At 43.5% G+C, this 20,249-nt stretch overlaps 1 protein-coding gene across 4 annotated transcripts in view; it reads right to left on the reverse strand.

Moving 5' to 3' along the window:
- ITGAL (integrin subunit alpha L) overlaps window positions 1-20,249 on the reverse strand; it is a 1,445,000-nt gene that overhangs the window by 459,881 nt on the left and 964,870 nt on the right. For all 4 annotated transcript variants that reach the window (XM_069651639.1, XM_069651640.1, XM_069651642.1 and 1 more), the window contains one exon: window positions 5,974-6,111. In XM_069651639.1, coding sequence (XP_069507740.1) covers window positions 5,974-6,111 — 138 coding nt within the window. The remainder of the gene's footprint in view (window positions 1-5,973; window positions 6,112-20,249) is intronic.

The following is a 20,249-nucleotide window of genomic DNA, read 5'->3' on the forward strand; positions in this document are numbered from 1 at the left end:
GAGTTACTTACCCTGGTGGTCCGAACTGAACGTGTCTATTCCCCACGCATGCGCTGTGCGAACTGTTGTTTTTATTGAACTGCTTAGAGCTGTACACTCCAAAATGGTCGAACCACACCCAAACCCATGTCGGCCATCTTGGAAGGGTTAAATTGCTGTATCTTTGAATTGTAAAAGTGATAAAATAACGCCTCGCGCGAAATAGTAAGTGATACTACCAAAGCCTGATATGTTATATCTCATTTTGACAAATGTCCAGCTCAAAATTATTATTGTAAGATAGCAGAATTCTACATGGTATTCCAATATGAATCTCAGGTTGCCATGGAGACCGAATGCATCTCACCAATATGGTGATGTGAAGTGTTATAGAGGGCCTAACTGAAAAATTATAATTAAAAAAATGTGTATTCCTTGAAATATAAATGTATTAGGCAACTAAGAGGCCGACTACAACCTTTGACAAAGGTGACAAGGCAGACTCGCTCTCTACGAAATTGGTACATTCCGTGTTAATGTATCAAGGGGTTGTTTGTCAAAAACGTATTGCCCGCTCCTGAACCTTATGTACAGCAAGTGCTGAAATTTCATATAATCATGAAATTCGACCGAATTAGATAATATTAAGTGCAAGACACAAACGCAATTGAATATAGAACCAGACCAGGATAGACAGTAAGAGGAGAAACTTGAACCTGAAATACGCAATAGTAGAAGGGCTTTCTATATAGTCTGAACGAATTATATAAAACATTATGTTTATAGAAAAACAGCAAGTTCATGGTCCGTGTTCAGACCCTCAATTACTGTTCTGTATTGACAAATAAGACGTGCTTCCAATCGACGAAGAATCAGAGTAAGGTTACCGCCTCTCTGCGGTAATGTCACTTTTGCAAGCCCTACATATCTGATGTTTTGTTTAAGGTCAAGCTGATGGAATTTCTGCCAGTGTGATGCTAGCGGGAATTTGGCATCCTGGCTGGCAATGGTCGACAAATGTTCACGAATTCTGGTCTTGAGGGGCCTGATCGTACTTCCAATATATTTCTTGCCACAAACACAAATGATGCAGTAAACCGTGTATTTGGTGTTGCAATTGATAAAAGACTCAATCCGATGTGTTTGGCAAGGATGAAACAAAACATTATTAGTTTCTAATGCATATGGGCACATGGAACAGCTACCACATTTGTGAAAGCCTTTGAATTTGTCTTGGTTGAGCCATGTAGTTTGGCGATCTTCATTAGGCATGAATGATGGGCTGAACGACAATTTCTAATTTCAGATGGTCCAATTTTGCCAACCATTTACTTTCTGCCTAAACTACACAAAGGGTATACCAGTATACCCGAAGGCAGACCAATAGTGAGTGGAAGAGGAGGTGTTTTGGAACCCCTTGCGCTATACATCAATCAATGTTTGTTACCTGCCATGCTTACCACCACGGCATATATTAGAGACACAATGCATGTCTTACAAATCCTAAAAGACTTACCCTTTCGACAAAATTTATTGATGGTGACATTAGATGTCAAATCACTATATACATCGATTAAACACGATATGGCTATTCAAAGTGTGGAATACATTTTCCGTAATACCTCAGCATCTTACTATGTGCATATTGAAATGCTCAAGCAATTTATTATGTTTGCTTTGGAGAACAATGTGTTCCTCTTTAATGATGTGTATTTTAAACAACTCATTGGGATTGCTATGGGCGCTAGCTTTGCCCCAGCATTAGCCAATATTTTCATACACAATTTTGAACAGCAATTTGTGTTTTGCACACATGCCTACACCTCATATATTCATCTTTGGAAGCGTTATATAGATGACGTGTTTATGCTTTGGACAGGTAACTTAGAACAACTAGATGCGTTTGTGAACTTGCTTAATTCAAACGAATGGGGCATACAATTCACTCACTCTTCCAGCTCCACTACTATTGACTTTCTGGACCTTACTATTTGCATTTCGGACTGTGGCTTTACAACCAAAACCTTCAGGAAAATTACTTCAGTTAATTCAATCCTGCATGCTGACAGTTGTCATAAAAAACATGTGATTTCAAACATACCCAAGGGAGAACTGATTCGAGCACGTCGGAATTGTACAACGTTGGATGAATATTACCTTGAAAGTCAATCAATACAAAATAGATTTCTTCAAAGGGGTTACAACCAACGAAAAATAGCTGCCACAGCCCGTCAAGTCAGTACGTTAGAGAGAGATACCCTACTTCGTCCCAAACAAACGAATCGTCGACAAGGCCCAGACAAGATTCGACTGATTACCCGATACAATTCGGGTAGTCATATACTACATTCCATCATGAAGAGACACTGGCACTTACTGCATTTGGATACGGATATCAGTAACTGGATTGACCCATTTCCTAATTTTACATTCAGTAAAGGAAGGACTCTAAAAAATTTACTCAGCCCATCATTCATGCCTAATGAAGATCGCCAAACTACATGGCTCAACCAAGACAAATTCAAAGGCTTTCACAAATGTGGTAGCTGTTCCATGTGCCCATATGCATTAGAAACTAATAATGTTTTGTTTCATCCTTTCCAAACACATCGGATTGAGTCTTTTATCAATTGCAACACCAAATACACGGTTTACTGCATCATTTGTGTTTGTGGCAAGAAATATATTGGGAGTACGATCAGGCCCCTCAAGACCAGAATTCGTGAACATTTGTCGACCATTGCCAGCCAGGATGCCAAATTCCCGCTAGCATCACACTGGCAGAAATTCCATCAGCTTGACCTTAAACAAAACATCAGATATGTAGGGCTTGCAAAAGTGACATTACCGCAGAGAGGCGGTAACCTTACTCTGATTCTTCGTCGATTGGAAGCACGTCTTATTTGTCAATACAGAACAGTAATTGAGGGTCTGAACACGGACCATGAACTTGCTGTTTTTCTATAAACATAATGTTTTATATAATTCGTTCAGACTATATAGAAAGCCCTTCTACTATTGCGTATTTCAGGTTCAAGTTTCTCCTCTTACTGTCTATCCTGGTCTGGTTCTATATTCAATTGCGTTTGTGTCTTGCACTTAATATTATCTAATTCGGTCGAATTTCATGATTATATGAAATTTCAGCACTTGCTGTACATAAGGTTCAGGAGCGGGCAATAAGTTTTTGACAAACAACCCCTTGATACATTAACACGGAATCTACCAATTTCGTAGAGAGCGAGTCTGCCTTATCACCTTTGTCAAAGGTTGTAGTCGGCCTCTTAGTTGCCTAATACATTTATATTTCAAGGAATACACATTTTTTTAATTATAATTTTTCAGTTAGGCCCTCTATAACACTTCACATCACCATATTGGTGAGATGCATTCGGTCTCCATGGCAACCTGAGATTCATATTGGAATACCATGTAGAATTCTGCTATCTTACAATAATAATTTTGAGTTGGACATTTGTCAAAATGAGATATAACATATCAGGCTTTGGTAGTATCACTTACTATTTCGCGCGAGGCGTTATTTTATCACTTTTACAATTCAAAGATACAGCAATTTAACCCTTCCAAGATGGCCGACATGGGTTTGGGTGTGGTTCGACCATTTTGGAGTGTACAGCTCTAAGCAGTTCAATAAAAACAACAGTTCGCACAGCGCATGCGTGGGGAATAGACACGTTCAGTTCGGACCACCAGGGTAAGTAACTCTCGCCGGTCCCTAGAACACCCTCCAATATGTGTTCGCATGCCTATTTGCCTGTAATTAGATAAGCGGCTAGCGCTCTAACCTAATGATCTACCTCTCTTTTCTTTACGGCTTTGCCCCAATGGAACACTCATGCCGATCAACTGTTATGTTACATCTACAGTCGGATATACTAATTGGGTAGCTTTCCGCAATTGCGAGAAATATAAAAAGGTATGCCCTAATTATCTCTAATTGCATAATTTAGCAACTCTAAACTGATTAATTACGACCAATGCTATAATCAGTATTATCCACTTTAGGTTTGTACTTTTCAGTACATCTACAACACGTAATCACGTATGTTCAACAATCAACCCAAGGTACTTAATATCAAGCTTTTAAATCAAATCGAACTTTTGCATTTTATGGTCATTGGGAACACACTGCAATCATGCACTAACGGTTTTCCTATTGTTTTGTCTCTCTCTTATCCTCCGCTCCTTCTCAACTCTAAAACCCTGTTTCTAGATTGTTTATGCCACTTGAACCTACCACATTAATACGGTGGGTTTTCTTACTATTTGGTCAACAATGCTAAATGTACACAAATGTATTTGTGGGTTTACCCAAAATGTACTAATTTTTATGCTATGCATGGACAATGTTTCCCGCTAACTTTTGGACTTAAAATGTGTTTGTCTTATATAATTTAACTCACTCATCTATACAAAATGGGGGCATAAATGTGACCGACTTATTTCTAAAATCGGGTGACATATCACCCCCACTGCCCCGTGGTACATCTTGAATTCTTGAATCTATTCATTATCACTATATGGTTGCTTTGAAACATGACTATTCTTTTTTTTTCATTATTATTTTTTATTTTTTATTTAATTTTTGTCGTTATTAATTTTGTTACTTTTACAACCTCGTATATGGTTGGCTAATATTTAATTTAATTTTAATTTTTATGTATAAGCCTCAGAGGAAGAGCAGTGTTGCTCGAAACACGTGTAAGGCTGTACCATACTCACCTAATAAAACTGCAAACTAAGCAGTGTCTCAATTTTGTATGTGTTGGCGCAGTGAGACTGGAAACACTCCTCCTTGAACGTGTTTCTCACTAAGACTTGTCTAATAAGTGAATAGGATTGTATATATATGATAGTGACTGTGTGCTGAATTTACTTACCTCGTTTTTGCTAGTGTAAATCACAAGTGTGTTTTTAAATAAATAATTATATACTTTTACACCAAAGCTCTGGTCAGTGTTTGCTTGTACTACTGTGTCTCTGTACCTATTGTGTATGCTCTGCATACTGCCTAACTCTTCTTGAGGGAAGTCTAACTGATCAGCCACAGCTACCAAGTGAATCTGTGTGGTACAGACTGCTACCAAGCGGGCTTACTGCCAAACACCTGTAGTCTTAAATCTTTTGCAGTGGTCCCTAAGGGAACTGCACAGGTTTCTGCCTAACAGGCCTCAGTCACCGATGAGGATAGAAGCTGCGGAACAGATGCCTATAAAAGCAAATAAATGAGGCAGTTCAAAAGGTGCAGGTGTGCAATCCTGCAAGACATAAGGATAGAGGGCAAATAGAGTACAAAGAAGTTCCAGACAGTCCCACAGGTTCCAAGACTCGTGAAGGACGCACGGTCACCTGTATATGGAAGACAAATTCATTTGTGCACAAATATTTTCGAAAAGCCTCACCGATCTGGATAAATTCATAAGAGGTCCATAGAAAAGCACAGGTTGTTAGGAAGGGGGATATATCTGTTCCATAGCTGAATACTTTGTTATCTCCTTTGTGGTGCTTTTGGACTGAGTGCCTGCTAGGGAACTTCCAAGCATATTCAGGAGGTTTCAACTAGTTTCCCATCTGCGCTGCTATGCTCAACAACTTCTCTCTGTGGGATACCATGCCTATCATCTGCTTTCCAGAAGACATGGCGAGTCTGATACCTGGAAACCTGCTGCCAAAACACTACCTAGGCCGGCCTCCTGCACCTGCTCCTGCTTCCAACTCCTTGCACGAACTGAACAAACTGCAGACGCTGCAGCAGGCGCTCGCATCTATCTTTGTATCTCCTGGTCTTCGGTGGTGACCTATTCACAACGTCTCACCCCAAATTACTTACAAAAAAGACACATCTTTGAATTCTACTAAAAACATTGGTTTGATAAAGTGAAAAGTAAAGCTGGTGATTCCAAAGTGATTACAGAAGGGATCTCCTCACCAGACTGATGGAACACTTTCTTTCCCGCATTGATTTACACTCACCTTGATAATGGGGCAGACGTGGACGCAGCCCCCTCGCCGGTCCTCATGGAAGAGCGGAGCTGCAATCAGCAGCACATCAGTCTCATTGTCACCATCCAGATCCACGGTGCACAGCTCTGACCCAAAGTAGGATCCAATCTGCAGGAAAAAGCCAGGCAGACATGAGTGGAATTAGGAAACGGCTATGTACGTATGTCCACCATCCTCATACGTAAGCAGCTGTATGATATGATCGTTTATTTATATAGCGCCTATAGATGTGTTTCAAAGCGCTTCAAGGCAAGGGTGGGAACAAGGGAAAATACAATGACATTCTTACAGGCCATGAACAGTAAGGATGTGACATTAACTATCATACTCGGCCTGACGACATTTCAGATAGTGCAAGAGCTAAGACATAGATAAGGAAGGGAGGGGGGCAGTGGGAATGAAATGGAAACAGACAGGCGACTACTGTACTAGGCCTGACGAAATTTCTGGTAGAGCCGGAGAAAAACAAAAGGTGACGGAGAGGGGTGCAGAAAGGGAGGGGAGGAACAAAACAAGAGACTATTGTAGTAGGCCTGACGACATTTCAGATAGTGCGGGAGGGGGTGCGGGGACAAGTAAGCGGAAGGGGGAGGAGAAAGACGAGATGGCTATCATAGTAGGTCCAGGGACAATTCTTTAGAGTAAGTGCATAGAAGAAAGTAAGGGGAGGAGGGAAGGAGATAGGAAAAGGGAGAAAGGGAGAGGAGGAGAGAACGGAGAGTAAGCATGATCATGTGTGTGTTTATGTCTACCAATTATATGTGTAATAAGTTTTGTGACTAGTGTGCTGTGCTTGGATATTTATATCGGCAAGGGCATATGTGTGACTGATCCCCATCTATAATCATAAGAAGGCTCAAGAGTATATTTGTGCGCACCATATACATAAAGTTTATATATCAGTCACAAAGAGTGTCCCATGATGGGGCCAGGAGGTCGCACAGTTCAGCATGCCAGGTGTAAACACACCAAAGAGCAAGCATATACTATCACAAAATTAAACGTTTGATAATTAAAAAAAGCCAATGCTTACAAACCCTTACGATAACATTTCGAAGACAACACCGATTTTTGCAAAGGCAGAAACACCTTGGAAACAGCTGTCGTTCATTTGTAGCTGTGCAAATAGCAATTTTAAAATGACAAAGTCCCATGTAGTGGCAAGCCCAGTTTTTACAACAATACAATATGTAACATTGTGTAAGCAAAGAACCCACATTTGACATAATTCTTATGTACTTTCTTTCTACAAACAAACAGGTACCAATACATTAACATTTTGTGGATTCACAGTTTTAACAGTTAAGACAATAAAAAGCAGAAACGGGCATCATAAACCTGATTCACAGAAGCGTTTTATAATGGCGCAATCCCAGTGGAAAAAGTTATGTGAATCCGGCCCATACATCTCTGACTGTCTCTTTCTCTCTATCTCCCCATTCAATGTTCCTCTCCATATGCCCGTGCTTTTAGTGAGTCTGGCTGAGCCCCCGTCCAGCTCTCCATGAAGGCGTCGCGGGATTTGCGAGAAGGAGTGGCTGAGTAGGGCCCTAGCTGTCCAGAGACCCTTGCTGTGTTTTAATGATCATTTGCGATGTGGGAGGCGAGGTACCGAGCCTCACTGACTTTTGGAAAGGAGGGGCAGAGAGGTATTACAGTGACCACATTTTCAAAATCAAAAACCAGAACAAGTAACCAACAGAAATGTAGGACTACACTTTGATAGTACCAACATAGAAGTCAGACTGCACATCAGTAGCTTGGGGTAAGGGGAGACACAGGATGTTCTCTAGTAGTTAGCATGTCATAACTTTAGCCCCGATTACACAACTTGCTTGGAATACTAATCAAGGCCATCTGAACATGAAAAACGACTCCAAACTACAAGTCATGCTATTAAATCGACATTTCATTGAATTTAAAATGTACTGGTGCGCGATTCTTTCACTGTGTTATTCAGGGGAGACATTCAGGCAGCATGCCACTTAGAGCAGTCATACCAATTGGCAGACCTTATCAGAGGTCGATGTGGTAAATGGATTGTTTCTGCAGACACCCTGCAGCCTGTCCTCTACATCCGCCTTCCTCCCCTAACACATTGCTCGCTCCCCATTTGCTAGATCCACACCAGTCTTTGCTGACAGCAGTGCAACCAGCAAAAATAGATAGATACCTTGTAGGCGAGAACAGCAGCGACTGAGGCAACCCAAAGTGGGAACTGAACTAGCATTTGGAAACATATGTTGTCATTGCTTGTGTCCTGGAGTGAAGTTGCCATCACACTAAAAAAGTATTGTGCGTATGATGAGTGGTAAAGGGGACAAGGATGGCCTCTATATGGACTACAACGTTGTTTGTTATTTTCAATTTTTTGTTAATTGTTAGTGGTTGGGCATAGTGTAATAAATACATGGTTTCAGCATCACCACGAGCCAATCAGTGCCCAGCACGCAAAATTAAAGATTGCATTGGTGCTCACAGAAGAAACTGATTATGGGTGTTAATAAGAGCACGACTCTTTCATAGAAGAAAGAACATTTTTAGAGACAACATTGTGTGTATTCTCAGCAAAATAAGGTATTCATTGTACTAACATTGTAAACCAGTTCTTTTTAAGATGTCATAATGTCCATTTCTAATGATCAATATCAGTGTATGCTGTTGTCATGTCATAATACACATGTTATATTTGTCTAACTGAGCAAAGCACCTTATTAAAACATAGACTAACTGTATTCATAGTTTCCTATTGTACGCTTTAGACATATGTCTATGAAAGAAGGGGAAGAAGACAAATAGAATCGACGAGGCTTCTTGGCAGCTTTGCATACAATCAAAGAGCATTTTGGGAACAGATGAAAGGCCACAGATCTTTATATTTGGCAAATATGTCTGATATGTCTGTGATAAAATAGTTGTATGCTTGAAACACTGATTACATAATGCACACTGGTCTTGGTGTTCATTTAATTTTTCATTAGACTAACCCTAACATTAACATGTTTGTAAGCATCAACCATATCTAATCATTGGACAGCTTCAGGGTTTGGATGTAAGGATAACATTGCAGAGGGATCTGTGTCTCCACTGGGGGCCAGGTACCTTGCTGAATTTTGTAAGAGGAGCTTAGAGGGGACCCTGGTCTCAGGATTAGAATGTCTGTGCGTATGCTGTTGTGTGCATGCCCAATGCACAAACATCCTTGGTGAACTGTATATGCATGTTGAACATTTATGTCAGGAGTATGCAGCCAGTGGCTCGCCACATGTTTTGGACGACAGCTCACATGATCCTTTACACTGGTTTGGGCTGATGGAAGAAGTAATACAAAATATCTGGAGATCCAAATGTTGCTGATCCCTGATATAGATATGCAATATAATGTAACATGGTTTTGCATTTCACACCTCTTCCATCTGGGGGCCTTGTTTTTCATTGTCCCCAAGAAAAGATGCAGGGAGTGGTAAATAGAATGGAGCGGCAGATATGAAACATGTGATGTTGCTGCTTGCAAGCTGAGTCTTTCTAAGTCTTGAGTGCTGGTGTGATTCTAGGCTGGTATTGGATGAGAGAACCTTGAGTGTATGTTTCAACCAGAAGTTTGAGCACAAGTTCAATCATCTAGAGATAGCGTTGCAAGGACATAGTTAGCCATTATGGCGTAATGGGGATAAGGGAGTAGTGAAAGAGTTTCTTGGTTACTATGTTGTTTTTGTAGACAATTGCTGCTCTGAGCAAGGTTTGCTTGCGTGAATAGTTCAAGATTGAGAGAGTTGAAGATGAGATTTGTTTGGGAGTGGAATGAGTAAGCAAGAACATTCTTTGAGTTCAAGACTGTGTTGTTAGAGGATTTGGATATTGTCTCTGTTAATAATACTTGTTTATTTGGGTTGGTGTGAAGGGCAAGCCAACCTGAATGAGTCCGATCTCCTGAAATTCCTGGATGGCACCCAGTGTGCTGGCCGATTGCACACCCATGAGAACCTCTGTCTGATTCCGCTTGGAGATCCCCAGGGAACCAAACTGATACAGTCTGTTCTCCCATTGTCGCACACTTAGAAGTCAAATGTGGATTTGGATTTGTGGCCTTTTCTTGCAATTTTGTGTAGAGGTGGTCCAGTCTGTTCAGTGCTACCAAGAACAGATGGCTGTTGGCTGAGGATTTTGTGCTATGTTCGTTTGGATGTTGGTTGAATAACCAGGTTTGCAGTGACTTTCTGAAGGTCAGTGATTTTCCTTTATGTGAAGCGATTTGGGTACGAGTTCCAAAGCTAGGCATTTTTCCTAGGGTAGTGTTGCTGAATCAAAGAGGTCTCAATGGTTTGTAGTGAATTCATTTCATGGTGATGGATCCGGACCCTTTTATGGAATGTGTGGAGGTCAATTTCATAGAGATTTTAAGTGAATTCTTCATTTGATCAGGAGTCAGTGAAGTGTTCGGTGGGTTGGGGTGATGTGCTTGTGTCTTTGAAGTCTCAGAAGAAGGCTGGCTGCTGTATGTTGGACTCTTTCTAACCTGTTCAATAGGTTATCTGTGAGCCCTGATGGAAGATGTTGGTGTAGTATATTCTTCAGGGTACTAGAGTGATTCTTGCCTAGTTCTGTGCATGAGGGCCAAGTAAGGCATGATGCATTGGATCATTCTGAGTTGAAAGCAGTAGCTCCTTGTATTGGCTTTAACGTGTGCTTCAAGTGTGAGATCTCAGGCAACAAAGGCTCTGAGGATTCGAACTGTTGCTGTAGACGGAGGGCAAGATCCCATTTCTTCCAGCCACATGAGTGGTGTGGGGTTTGGTGGTGTGGTCAATCGTAAGCTTGGGTTTAGTTGGGTTAAGTTACAGTCTATGTGAGGCATGTGTTAAGATCTAGTATGTTCGCTGACAGGTATTCTTTGAACTTGTAAATGATTTGGATATCGTCAGCATAGTTGAATCATATGAAGCCTGAGTTACTGATAAATCCATTGCAGCAGCATGTAGATGTTAAAAAGGAGAGGTAAAAGACTGGATCCTTGGCAAGCTCTACACATGAGCTTCTTATAACATGACCTGAAAGAGACTGTGTGTTGTTTCAGTCCTCTCAATGTGGAATATAATGATCCAGCGTAAATAATTTCATTTTAATCCCATGCCCTAATCTATGTAGGACAGTTTTATGGCTGATAGCATCGAAAGCAGCAGAGATGTCCAGTAGAATGCGCCCACTACACGTGTTGATAGCCAGGTCATTTCTTAGGATGGCCCATATAGAGAATAGTGTGGTATCTGTTCCTCTAAGTCGATACACATGTTTTAAGAGTTAAGCTTACTACATATGAAACAACGAAGCCTGCAAACATTGGGAATGTCAATGTTAAGGTACATGCACCCAGTCAAAAGGTAACAAATGTAAAGTCTAGAAATGTTAGGAATGCCAATGTTAAGGTACTAACACTCTGACCAAATTCCCTAATATAAACAAAGCTTATCAAGTTACAAATTGAACCTTACCTCACACTACACCACTACTTCACAAGCCTTCTTTAAAAATAGCATTGATATAAGCTACCTAATATTTAAAGCAAGTGCTGTAAATTAACAGTATAGTGTCATTTCGGGTTCAGTTTGTGCTGTGATGGACATTGTTTGTATCATGGAAATAATCCATTTGGACTTAGTGTTTGTATATTAACATAGACACTGCCAACGTTTGTAGACTTCAGCCTTTTGTAGCTAGTAACCCTAACATTTCAAATAATGATTAACAGATTTGCACATTTTTATTTTTGTGCATTTGTATCTAAGTTCCTGAGAGAGTGTGCATGCCTGTTCAGAGCCTATACATTGCGGGCATACTGCATGTGGATTTGTGGATTGTTTGTATGTATGCAGATTCTGAGCGTATTGTTTGAACTCAATTGTATTCTGTGCCTATTGTATCTGCTATTGTGCTTGCTTATATTCTGTCATACGCCAGTTCTATCGGCGTATATGGGACCAGTGGAGGCGGTTCCGCCATTAATGTGTGCCCTTGCGTTTAGCATCAGCGGTCTAGTTGTTTCTAAGATGCCGCCTCCGGGAATTCAAAGCCCTCCTTCTACAGACGCCGGCCGTGTTGCAACTTTCCTGGAATCTCTCCTTTGGCTGCCGCGCTCGGTAATTTCCCTAGCCTTTGGTATACCTGCTCTTCTTGGTTCCCTCGGGCCACCGGCTCCTCTAGCCCGCTCGCTTATCCTTTCTGTTTCTTCCTTCTGAGGGTTCTTTCTCTCTGGCGGCTGCATCAGCGGTCTCCGGGTTCTGCTTCGCTTTCGCAGGCTCCCAGGCCGTGCTTACCTTCCCTGCTCCAGTCTCCTCTCATATCTCTCTCCTCGCTGTGGCTTTCTCCTCTGTGTCCCCCACTGCTTCAGCTCCTCCTCACCTCTCTGGCAGTGTACAATCTTCCGTACTGAACTTTCCTCTGGAATCACGGGATCCTTCTCTGATTCAACTGGCTTCCCTCGTTGTCTCTACAAGTTGCACGTTTCTGAAGTCATCCACGTCCCGGAAGCACATCAACTCTTCGCCAGACGGACTCACCGTTTTTTTTTTGCCAATCTTAGGTTTTTTTCCCCTTCTGGCTGCTGCGGGACCGCGGCCACTTGTCTTCTGGTTCTTACACCGACCAGAGTGGCGCTGTCCCGCGGTAGGCCACATCTTCCTAAAAAGAAAACCAACTTCAAACTCAAAGGAAGAAAGAAGCCACCTGTCGATGAAAGCTCCAGTTCAGGTGAGGAGTTGGACTTGAGTTCAGAGCATAACAGTGATTCTAATAGTTGGCAACGCCTTGCTACACCCAGGATGGCGACAGCAGAACAAGTGCAGGAGCTGGTTGCTGCAGTACAGTCCCTCACAATGGAGGTTCCGAATCTGAAGGTAGAAAATACTGTGTTACGTCAGTTGGTATCTACCAGGGACCCTCACAACACAGACCTTCCTCCCATGGCACTCTCTTGAGGGAAATTTGATGGGTCCCCAAAACACCTGAAAGAATTTATTGTGGCTTGTAAAGTGCATTTTGCCTTCCGCGCTACCACATACGCATCAGACCTAAGCCGAGTAGGCTTTATGGTTTCCAATCTGGTTGGTAATACCCTGGCCTGGGCTACCCCTTTTGTGACCAACAATGACCCAGTACTCCGAGACTTCGAGGCCTTTGTGGATAAGCTAAAGCAAACCTTTGAACGTCCTGAGATCACCTTCATGGCCTGTGAGGAACTGCTAGATGTTCAATAAGATCAGATGGATCTTTTGTCCCACATCACTCAGTTTAAATGTTTAGCAGTGGAAGCAGGATTGCCTGAGCAAGCACAGTTTGCTATCTTCAGGCGAGGGCTCAAGGAGGATTTGAAGGGCGAGTTGACTAGGATTCCTCATCCGTCCTCCTTTTCTGAGCTTTTATATACAGTCCTGCAGATAGAATACCGCTTGGGAGAAGGCAAGAGCGAGAAAAGAAAACTCTGCGGATCACCAGTTCCCTCATCCGCCCTATCTCCAGCATCTGGAAGCCCGGCCGTCAAGGAGGAACCCATGTAGATTGGGACTACTAGAGTTCCTCTCACCCCAGAGGAAAGGAAACGCTGAAGAGACTCGGGGTTATGTATGTATTGTGGGGCTTCTTCCCACCTACTAAGAAACTGCCCTGAGGTGCCGCCCAGACACTCGGGAAACCGGCGACCTCGGACCTAGGTGGGACTATAGTCTGAGGTACTTCCAGAAGTCCCTATGTTACCCTGGTGGTTTCTCCTTCACGCATATCTGAGGATTCTTGGCTTATGGTGGTTTCACTTCATCTGTCCTGGAGGAACAAGAAGGTAGACACTCTTGCCCTCATAGACTGTGGTGCCACAGAAACATTGCAGACACTCTGTGGGCATACACCGGGTAGCCAACGAGGAAGACCAAAAGGTTGAATGGGTGGATGGCACACCCTTGAGCTCGGGGCCCATCACTCACTCAACAGAGTCCTTACAAGTCACTATCCAACAACAACATTAACAACTCTAAGTCTCTGGCACCCAGTTACCTCAGGGTTCGGTGCGCGGTACAAATAAAGAAACTAAACTAAACTAAACATGTGGAAGACTTGACCTTCGATATCATCAGGGCTGCACACTTCCCAATGATACTGGGGATTGCTTGGCTACGGAGAAACAACCCAACCATCGACTGGACTAAAAACAAGCTCAGTTTTCATTCCTTGTACTGCAAACAGAACTGCCTACACACCCAGCACTACCAACCCGCCACTCGTCAGGCTGTGGATTCCAACACACGCACTGTGTCCCAGCAGAACTCAAGAAATACAGCAGTGTCTTTGTCGAGAAGGAGGTTCACGATTTTCGCCGCATCGAACCGAGGACTGTACCACTGACCTTGTAGCCGGGGCTTTAGTACCATTTGGTCGCATGTTTTCTTTGTCCCTCCGGGAAAAGGAGGTCTTTCCTCGCTATCTTGATGCCAACCTCAAGAACAGACTTATCAACCCTCTAGGTCCCCTGCAGGGGCTTCCCTGTTCTTAATTGCAAAAAGGGACTCTACAGAACTACGCCCTTCTATCGCTTACAAAGGTCTCAATCAAGTCACGGTACGAGACCGGTACCCGATGCCCCTTATCTCAGACATCATAGAAGCAGTTCAAGGAGCTACGGTCTTTACCAAACTGGATCTCATGAATGCGTACCATCTGCTCCGCATCCGCGAAGGGGATGAGTGGAAGACCGCTTTCAGGACTCCCTACGGACTTTATGAGTATCAAGTTATGCCCTTTGGCCTGGTCCACGCCCCAGCATTATTCCAAAGGTTTATGAACCGCACATTCTCGGACCTCTTATTTCACTCAGGAATCATCTACTTGGATGATAATCTGGTTTATTCTCGCTCGGTCCAAGACCACTCTACCCATCTACGCACCGTCCTTCAACGACTGCAGGACGACCGCCTCCTGGTCAAGCCAGGCAAATGCCATTTCCAAGTGTGCTCCGTCCCATATTTGGGTTTCATCTTATCCTAAGAAGGAATCGTGATGGATCAAAGAAAAGTATCTGCCATCCTCAGTTGGCCCTCCCCTACTTCAATGAAGGATGTGCAGAGGTTCTTGGGGTTCTCAAACTTTTACCGCAAGTTTATCGCCAATTTTTCCCACACGGTTCTCCCCATTAAAGGCCTGCTGAAGAAAACCAAGGTTCCCTTTCGATGGACTTCGGAGGCAGAATATGCCTTCCAACTTCTGAAACAAAAGTTCAGCTCAGCTCCGATACTCTGTCTACCAGATCAATCTAAAAGATTCATTGTGGAGGCAGATGCTTCTGCCAACACAGTTAGAGCCGTACTCCTCCAAGAGCATGACGGAACCGAACACCCGGTAGTCAATCTATCTAAGACTCTTGCTGCCACTCAGAGCAACTACTCAGTGATCCAAAGGGAGCTCCTGGCCATGAAACTCGCCTGTGAGGAGTGGAGGCACCTCCAGCAAGGGGGAACACAACTCTTTGTGATTAGAACAAATTACAAGAACCTCAAGGCTCTCCAAACATGGAATGCGCCAATTCCAGACAAGCACGATGGGCGCATTTCTTTGCACACTACGATTTCACCATCACCTATATTCCCGGCAGTCAGAACGTCCTTGTGGACGCCCTATCCCGCCGCTGTTCCTCTGAACATACCTCCACTGGACTCCAGGAGAAACTGATTCCTGGGAGGAAAATCATTACCACCGCCTCTACCTTTTTACGGCAGGTCAAGGCAGCCACTTCCTGAGAACCCAATCTGGGCCTACCTAGTCAAGATCACGAAATCGAAGAGAGGGAAGGTCTTCGATTTGTTAACAAGAAACTGTATGTACCCCAAGAAGAACTCCGTCAGCAGGAGCTATTGTGGTGTCACGATCACATGACCGCTGGCCATAGGGGGGCTAGAGGGACAGAGGAACTCATCAAGCAATCTTTTTTCTGGCCGCGGATGTCTGCTGATATAGCAAAGTATGTTAAGGCATGCGCAAGGTCTGCCAGAAGCAAGTATCATTATCAAAAACCCATAGGGTTGTTGGAGCAAGCCCCGTTACCTGACAAACCATGGAGCCAGACCTCGACAGACTTTATTGTGGATTTACCCAATTCTCAAGGCTACACCTGTATCATGATGACAATCGATTTGCTCACTAAACTCACTCATTTTTCCCCTTTTCCGAGGATTCCTTCCGCTTCTAGTATGGCGGACATGTTCATCAGAGATATATTCCACCTCCATGGACTACTCAACCAGATCATCTCGGATAGTGGTAGCCAGTATGCCTCGCAGTTTTGTCAAGCACTCTGCAAGGGATTGGGCATAGAACAAGCCCTCTCGTCACGATTCCACCTACAAAACAACGGGCAGACCGAACGGCTCAATGGGACTCTGGAGCATATTGGCAGTGCATATAGTGCTTACTTTGATTCTGCGTCTTTTGTATTGAAATGCATCTGAATCAAGCATACGGTGGGTATATACGGTGTGGGTCTGACTATGCATGTACAATCCACAAATGTCTGGAGAGGCGCAGGAGGAACCTGGAAGATAAGATAAGGTATAATCAATACAATTATTTTCTTTTGTCCCTTATCTGGGGGGTGGGGGAACAGAGGGGTAATTTTAAATGTGTTCTGCTTTTTCTGAATGTTAGTTATTAAATATTGTTTTCTTTTATGGATTTAAGATGTATTTGTTTATGCTAACACCAAACATTTAAATTTAAAAATAAATCCACAAACATGCATATTTCCTTGCAGAAAGGACCTACTGCGCAGTCTGAATAACAGTGTATCCAAAAATGTCAAAAATCTAAGAGATCAATTTCGAGATATGCATTCTGAAACAGTGTTTTTGTAAACCCTATGGCAAACGTACTGCAAAAAAGACCTTTTATGTACATTGTTTTCATCATGACCACGTAATGAAAGTTCACCAAATTTGGCATGTGTGTTTGGATGTGGACAGAGCAGTTTGTTGCTAAATATGGTGAAGTTACATGGGTGAGGTAAAAAAGTCACGTTAATTTTCGGAAACCTAATCAGGGCTAGATTCTCAAAAATTAGCACAAATGAAAAAAGTACAGAGAATACGCTTTTTAAATTTCTGCTCATTGTAGAAATGCGATCACCTTATTCTCAAAGGTGACCTATGCATTTCATGGGGTGGGCTGTGGGCAACGATGCAGTGGCCAGTAGCATGGCATACATTAGTGTCAGATGTATGACTGGCTCCCACAAGGTTGCTGGGACGGCATTTTAAAGAGATAGGCTCCTCAAAAGATCCTTGTTTGGGGATGGAAATGCAAGTGGGACTGCTGCATTTTCAACCGCGGCTGTCACACTTCAAGAAAAATGCTTGACAGGATCAGAAATTACTGTCATGATGTGCGCACCCCATGCGTCATTTCCCAACAGACACAGGAGCCTGTGCCCCAGTTCCCGCTTGCAAATCTCATCATATCATCATATGTTTTGTGTGTCAGGCCGAAGGTGTATTTTAGGCATTTATAAGAGTGTGCCCGAGGGCATCAGGGCGCTGGTTACAGTAAGCCAGGAGGAAAAAGAAGGGGGGAAAGGGCACAGAGGTGGGGGGGAGGGAGAGTCTTAGTTGAACAGGTGGTTTTGAGCTTCTTACTGAAATTGCCGTAGGATGGTTCTCTGTGCAGGTGGCCAGGGAGCTCATTCCAGAGTGTAGAGGCATGGACAGGGAAGCTGCTCCTTCTCCCCTTTTTCAGTAGAATCTGGGGGTTACGAGGCAGTCTTTGTAGGCTGCGTGTTGGAGCCTTCTTGAAGTATGTCTTGAGATTTTAGTTGCCAAGTAGGAGGGGGCCTGGTGGCGTAACCTGATGTAGAAGCAATGTGGTTAGTTTGACAAATCATGTTGAGGGTGGGGTTCAGATAGACATGTTTTAACGGCAGCAGCGACAGGGATGAAGTGGCTATCGATTTTAAAGGACTTGCAGTCCTGATGGAGTTTAGCTAGTCTTGCTGGGGAGCCCACTAGGAGGAGCTCTGTCTTCTGGTCATTGAGACAGAGGGAGTGTGTGGCCATCCAGGTTTGGATTGTTTCGTAGAGGAGGTTGACCTTGAGTGAGTCCTTTATGTAGTTGCCTGAGAGGGGGGGTGAGGATCTGAGAATCATCTGCATAGTTGGTGTATGAGACACCTAGCAAATTGAGGTGGTCAAAGAGAGGCATGGTATAATTGATATATAGTGTCTGGGATTCGCAGGAGCCTTGTGGGACACCACAGGCGATGGGGGTCGGGTGTGCTGAGGTTTTTCCAGCGAATACTCTGTAGGTCCTGTCGGCGATGAAGGAGGTGACCCATTTGTCTGTGTTCAGTGAGGTGATGGCAAAGTGTGTCATGGTTGACCATGTCAAACGTGGCAGAGAGGTCTAGGAGCAGGAGAAGGGAGATGTTGGCAGTCATTGGCTGTGTCAAGCTGTTTTTTTTTTTAACTTCTATTTTATTAGTGGTCACAACAGATATATTAGCACTTACTCAGCATCATATCCAGCATATCATACAGTGGTGCAACTTATAAACATTTAGGCAATATACAAGTTACATGGATGTTTCACTGTCCGAAAGCAGTACACATAGGTACACCCTTAAAGGGCCCCATATGTCCTTTGGTCGGCTTGTGCCTGGTTGGTTTAAAACATACTGCTCCTCGCATTCATTAACATACGTCAGTTCGCGTAAAAAAGTGTTCATGTTCGGTGGTGTGGGGCTTTTCCAAGCCTGCAATATACATTTTTTTGCAACAGCACATGACACATTGAACAACCTTCTAATTTTTTCAGTGCATTTCCCAATATCCATGAACAGATACTTTTGAGGAGTCAAATGCAGGGGAATTTGTGTAATTTCTGCAAGCATTTCGGCCACCATCTCCCAGAACCTCACCAAGGCGGGGCACTCCCAATACATATGAAGAGATCCCACTTGCGGAGAACCGCACTTGGGGCAGTTACCTGAGCCATCAGGCGCGAATTTGGCAATTTTGGCAGGCGTGTAGTGCAATCTATTCAGGATTTTGAATTGTATCTGGCGCAGACCCGCATTGAGTGATATTTTTTTCATAAGCGCTCAGTATCTGCCCCCTTTGTCATCAGGTATAAGCGTTTGCATATCTGCTTCCCATTTTTCTTTAACACGATTTGTCGCGGGGGTATGGGTCTGCACTGATACATACAATTTGGAAATCCCCAGCCCTCCTTGTGTTGTGATCAGTATTAGGCATGGGTGTGGGGGCGGGGGGGTTTGTCAGGGAAGAGCGGCCATCGCGCCTGGTACGCAGATCTCATCCGATAATATTGAAGTGTTCGGAGCGGTCCTCTCCCATAGCTCTCGTGAAGTCTGTCAGAGTCGCAAACTTCCCGTCTATGTACATGTACCTTCATTTCTCCAGTAGAGTCCCAGGTTTCCCGTATACCTACGTCGAATGTGGGGGGGATATTTGGGAAGTTCCACAAGGGAATCTCCGGGTTATAGGGTGTGTCTAACTTCAGTCTCTTATATGTTGCCCTCCAAGCTCGAACAGTACAGCTCACAGGGTCATATTTGCATGAATCTCTGTGCCGTGAGTCAAAAATGACCGATCAAATATCCGTGGGTGAAGTGGTGTATGTTTCTATCCATGTATGGAGTGGGTTATCTGCTACATCATACCAATATTTCGCGAATTGTGCCTGAACGACCAGATAGTAGAACTCAAAGTCTGGGGCCGCAATTCCACCAGTATAGTATGGTTCTATCATCTTCTCCAACCCTATCCTTGCTGTTTTCCAATTCCAAAGAAATGTCACTGCCATTGATCGTAGTTTGTAGAAAAAATCCCTGCCAGGCCATATGGGGACATTCATGAATAGATATAGTAACTTCGGGAGTACAATCATTTTGAGAACTGCAATCCTGCCATGAAGTGAGACAGGGAGGTGTCTCCAGACCTGTAGCTTTGTGTTAAGTGATTGTAGTGCCTGGTCATGGTTATCAGCATACAGGGTTTGTCTGCTCCCAGAGACCAGCACCCCTAAGTATCTAATGTGCTGTTCCGACAGCTTAAGACCACACGTCACCACGGGACACCTTGTCGAGGGGGTAAGCGGGAACATTTCTGACTTAGCATTGTTTACTGTGTACCCAGAGTATTCAGCAAACTCATGTATATCTGCCATTATAGGTGCGATGTTTTTGTCGGGCTCACGGATAT

The sequence above is a fragment of the Ambystoma mexicanum genome, chromosome 3p, assembly GCF_040938575.1.
Source record: "Ambystoma mexicanum isolate Mex_15411 chromosome 3p, UKY_AmexF1_1, whole genome shotgun sequence".
Lineage (NCBI taxonomy): Eukaryota > Metazoa > Chordata > Amphibia > Caudata > Ambystomatidae > Ambystoma > Ambystoma mexicanum.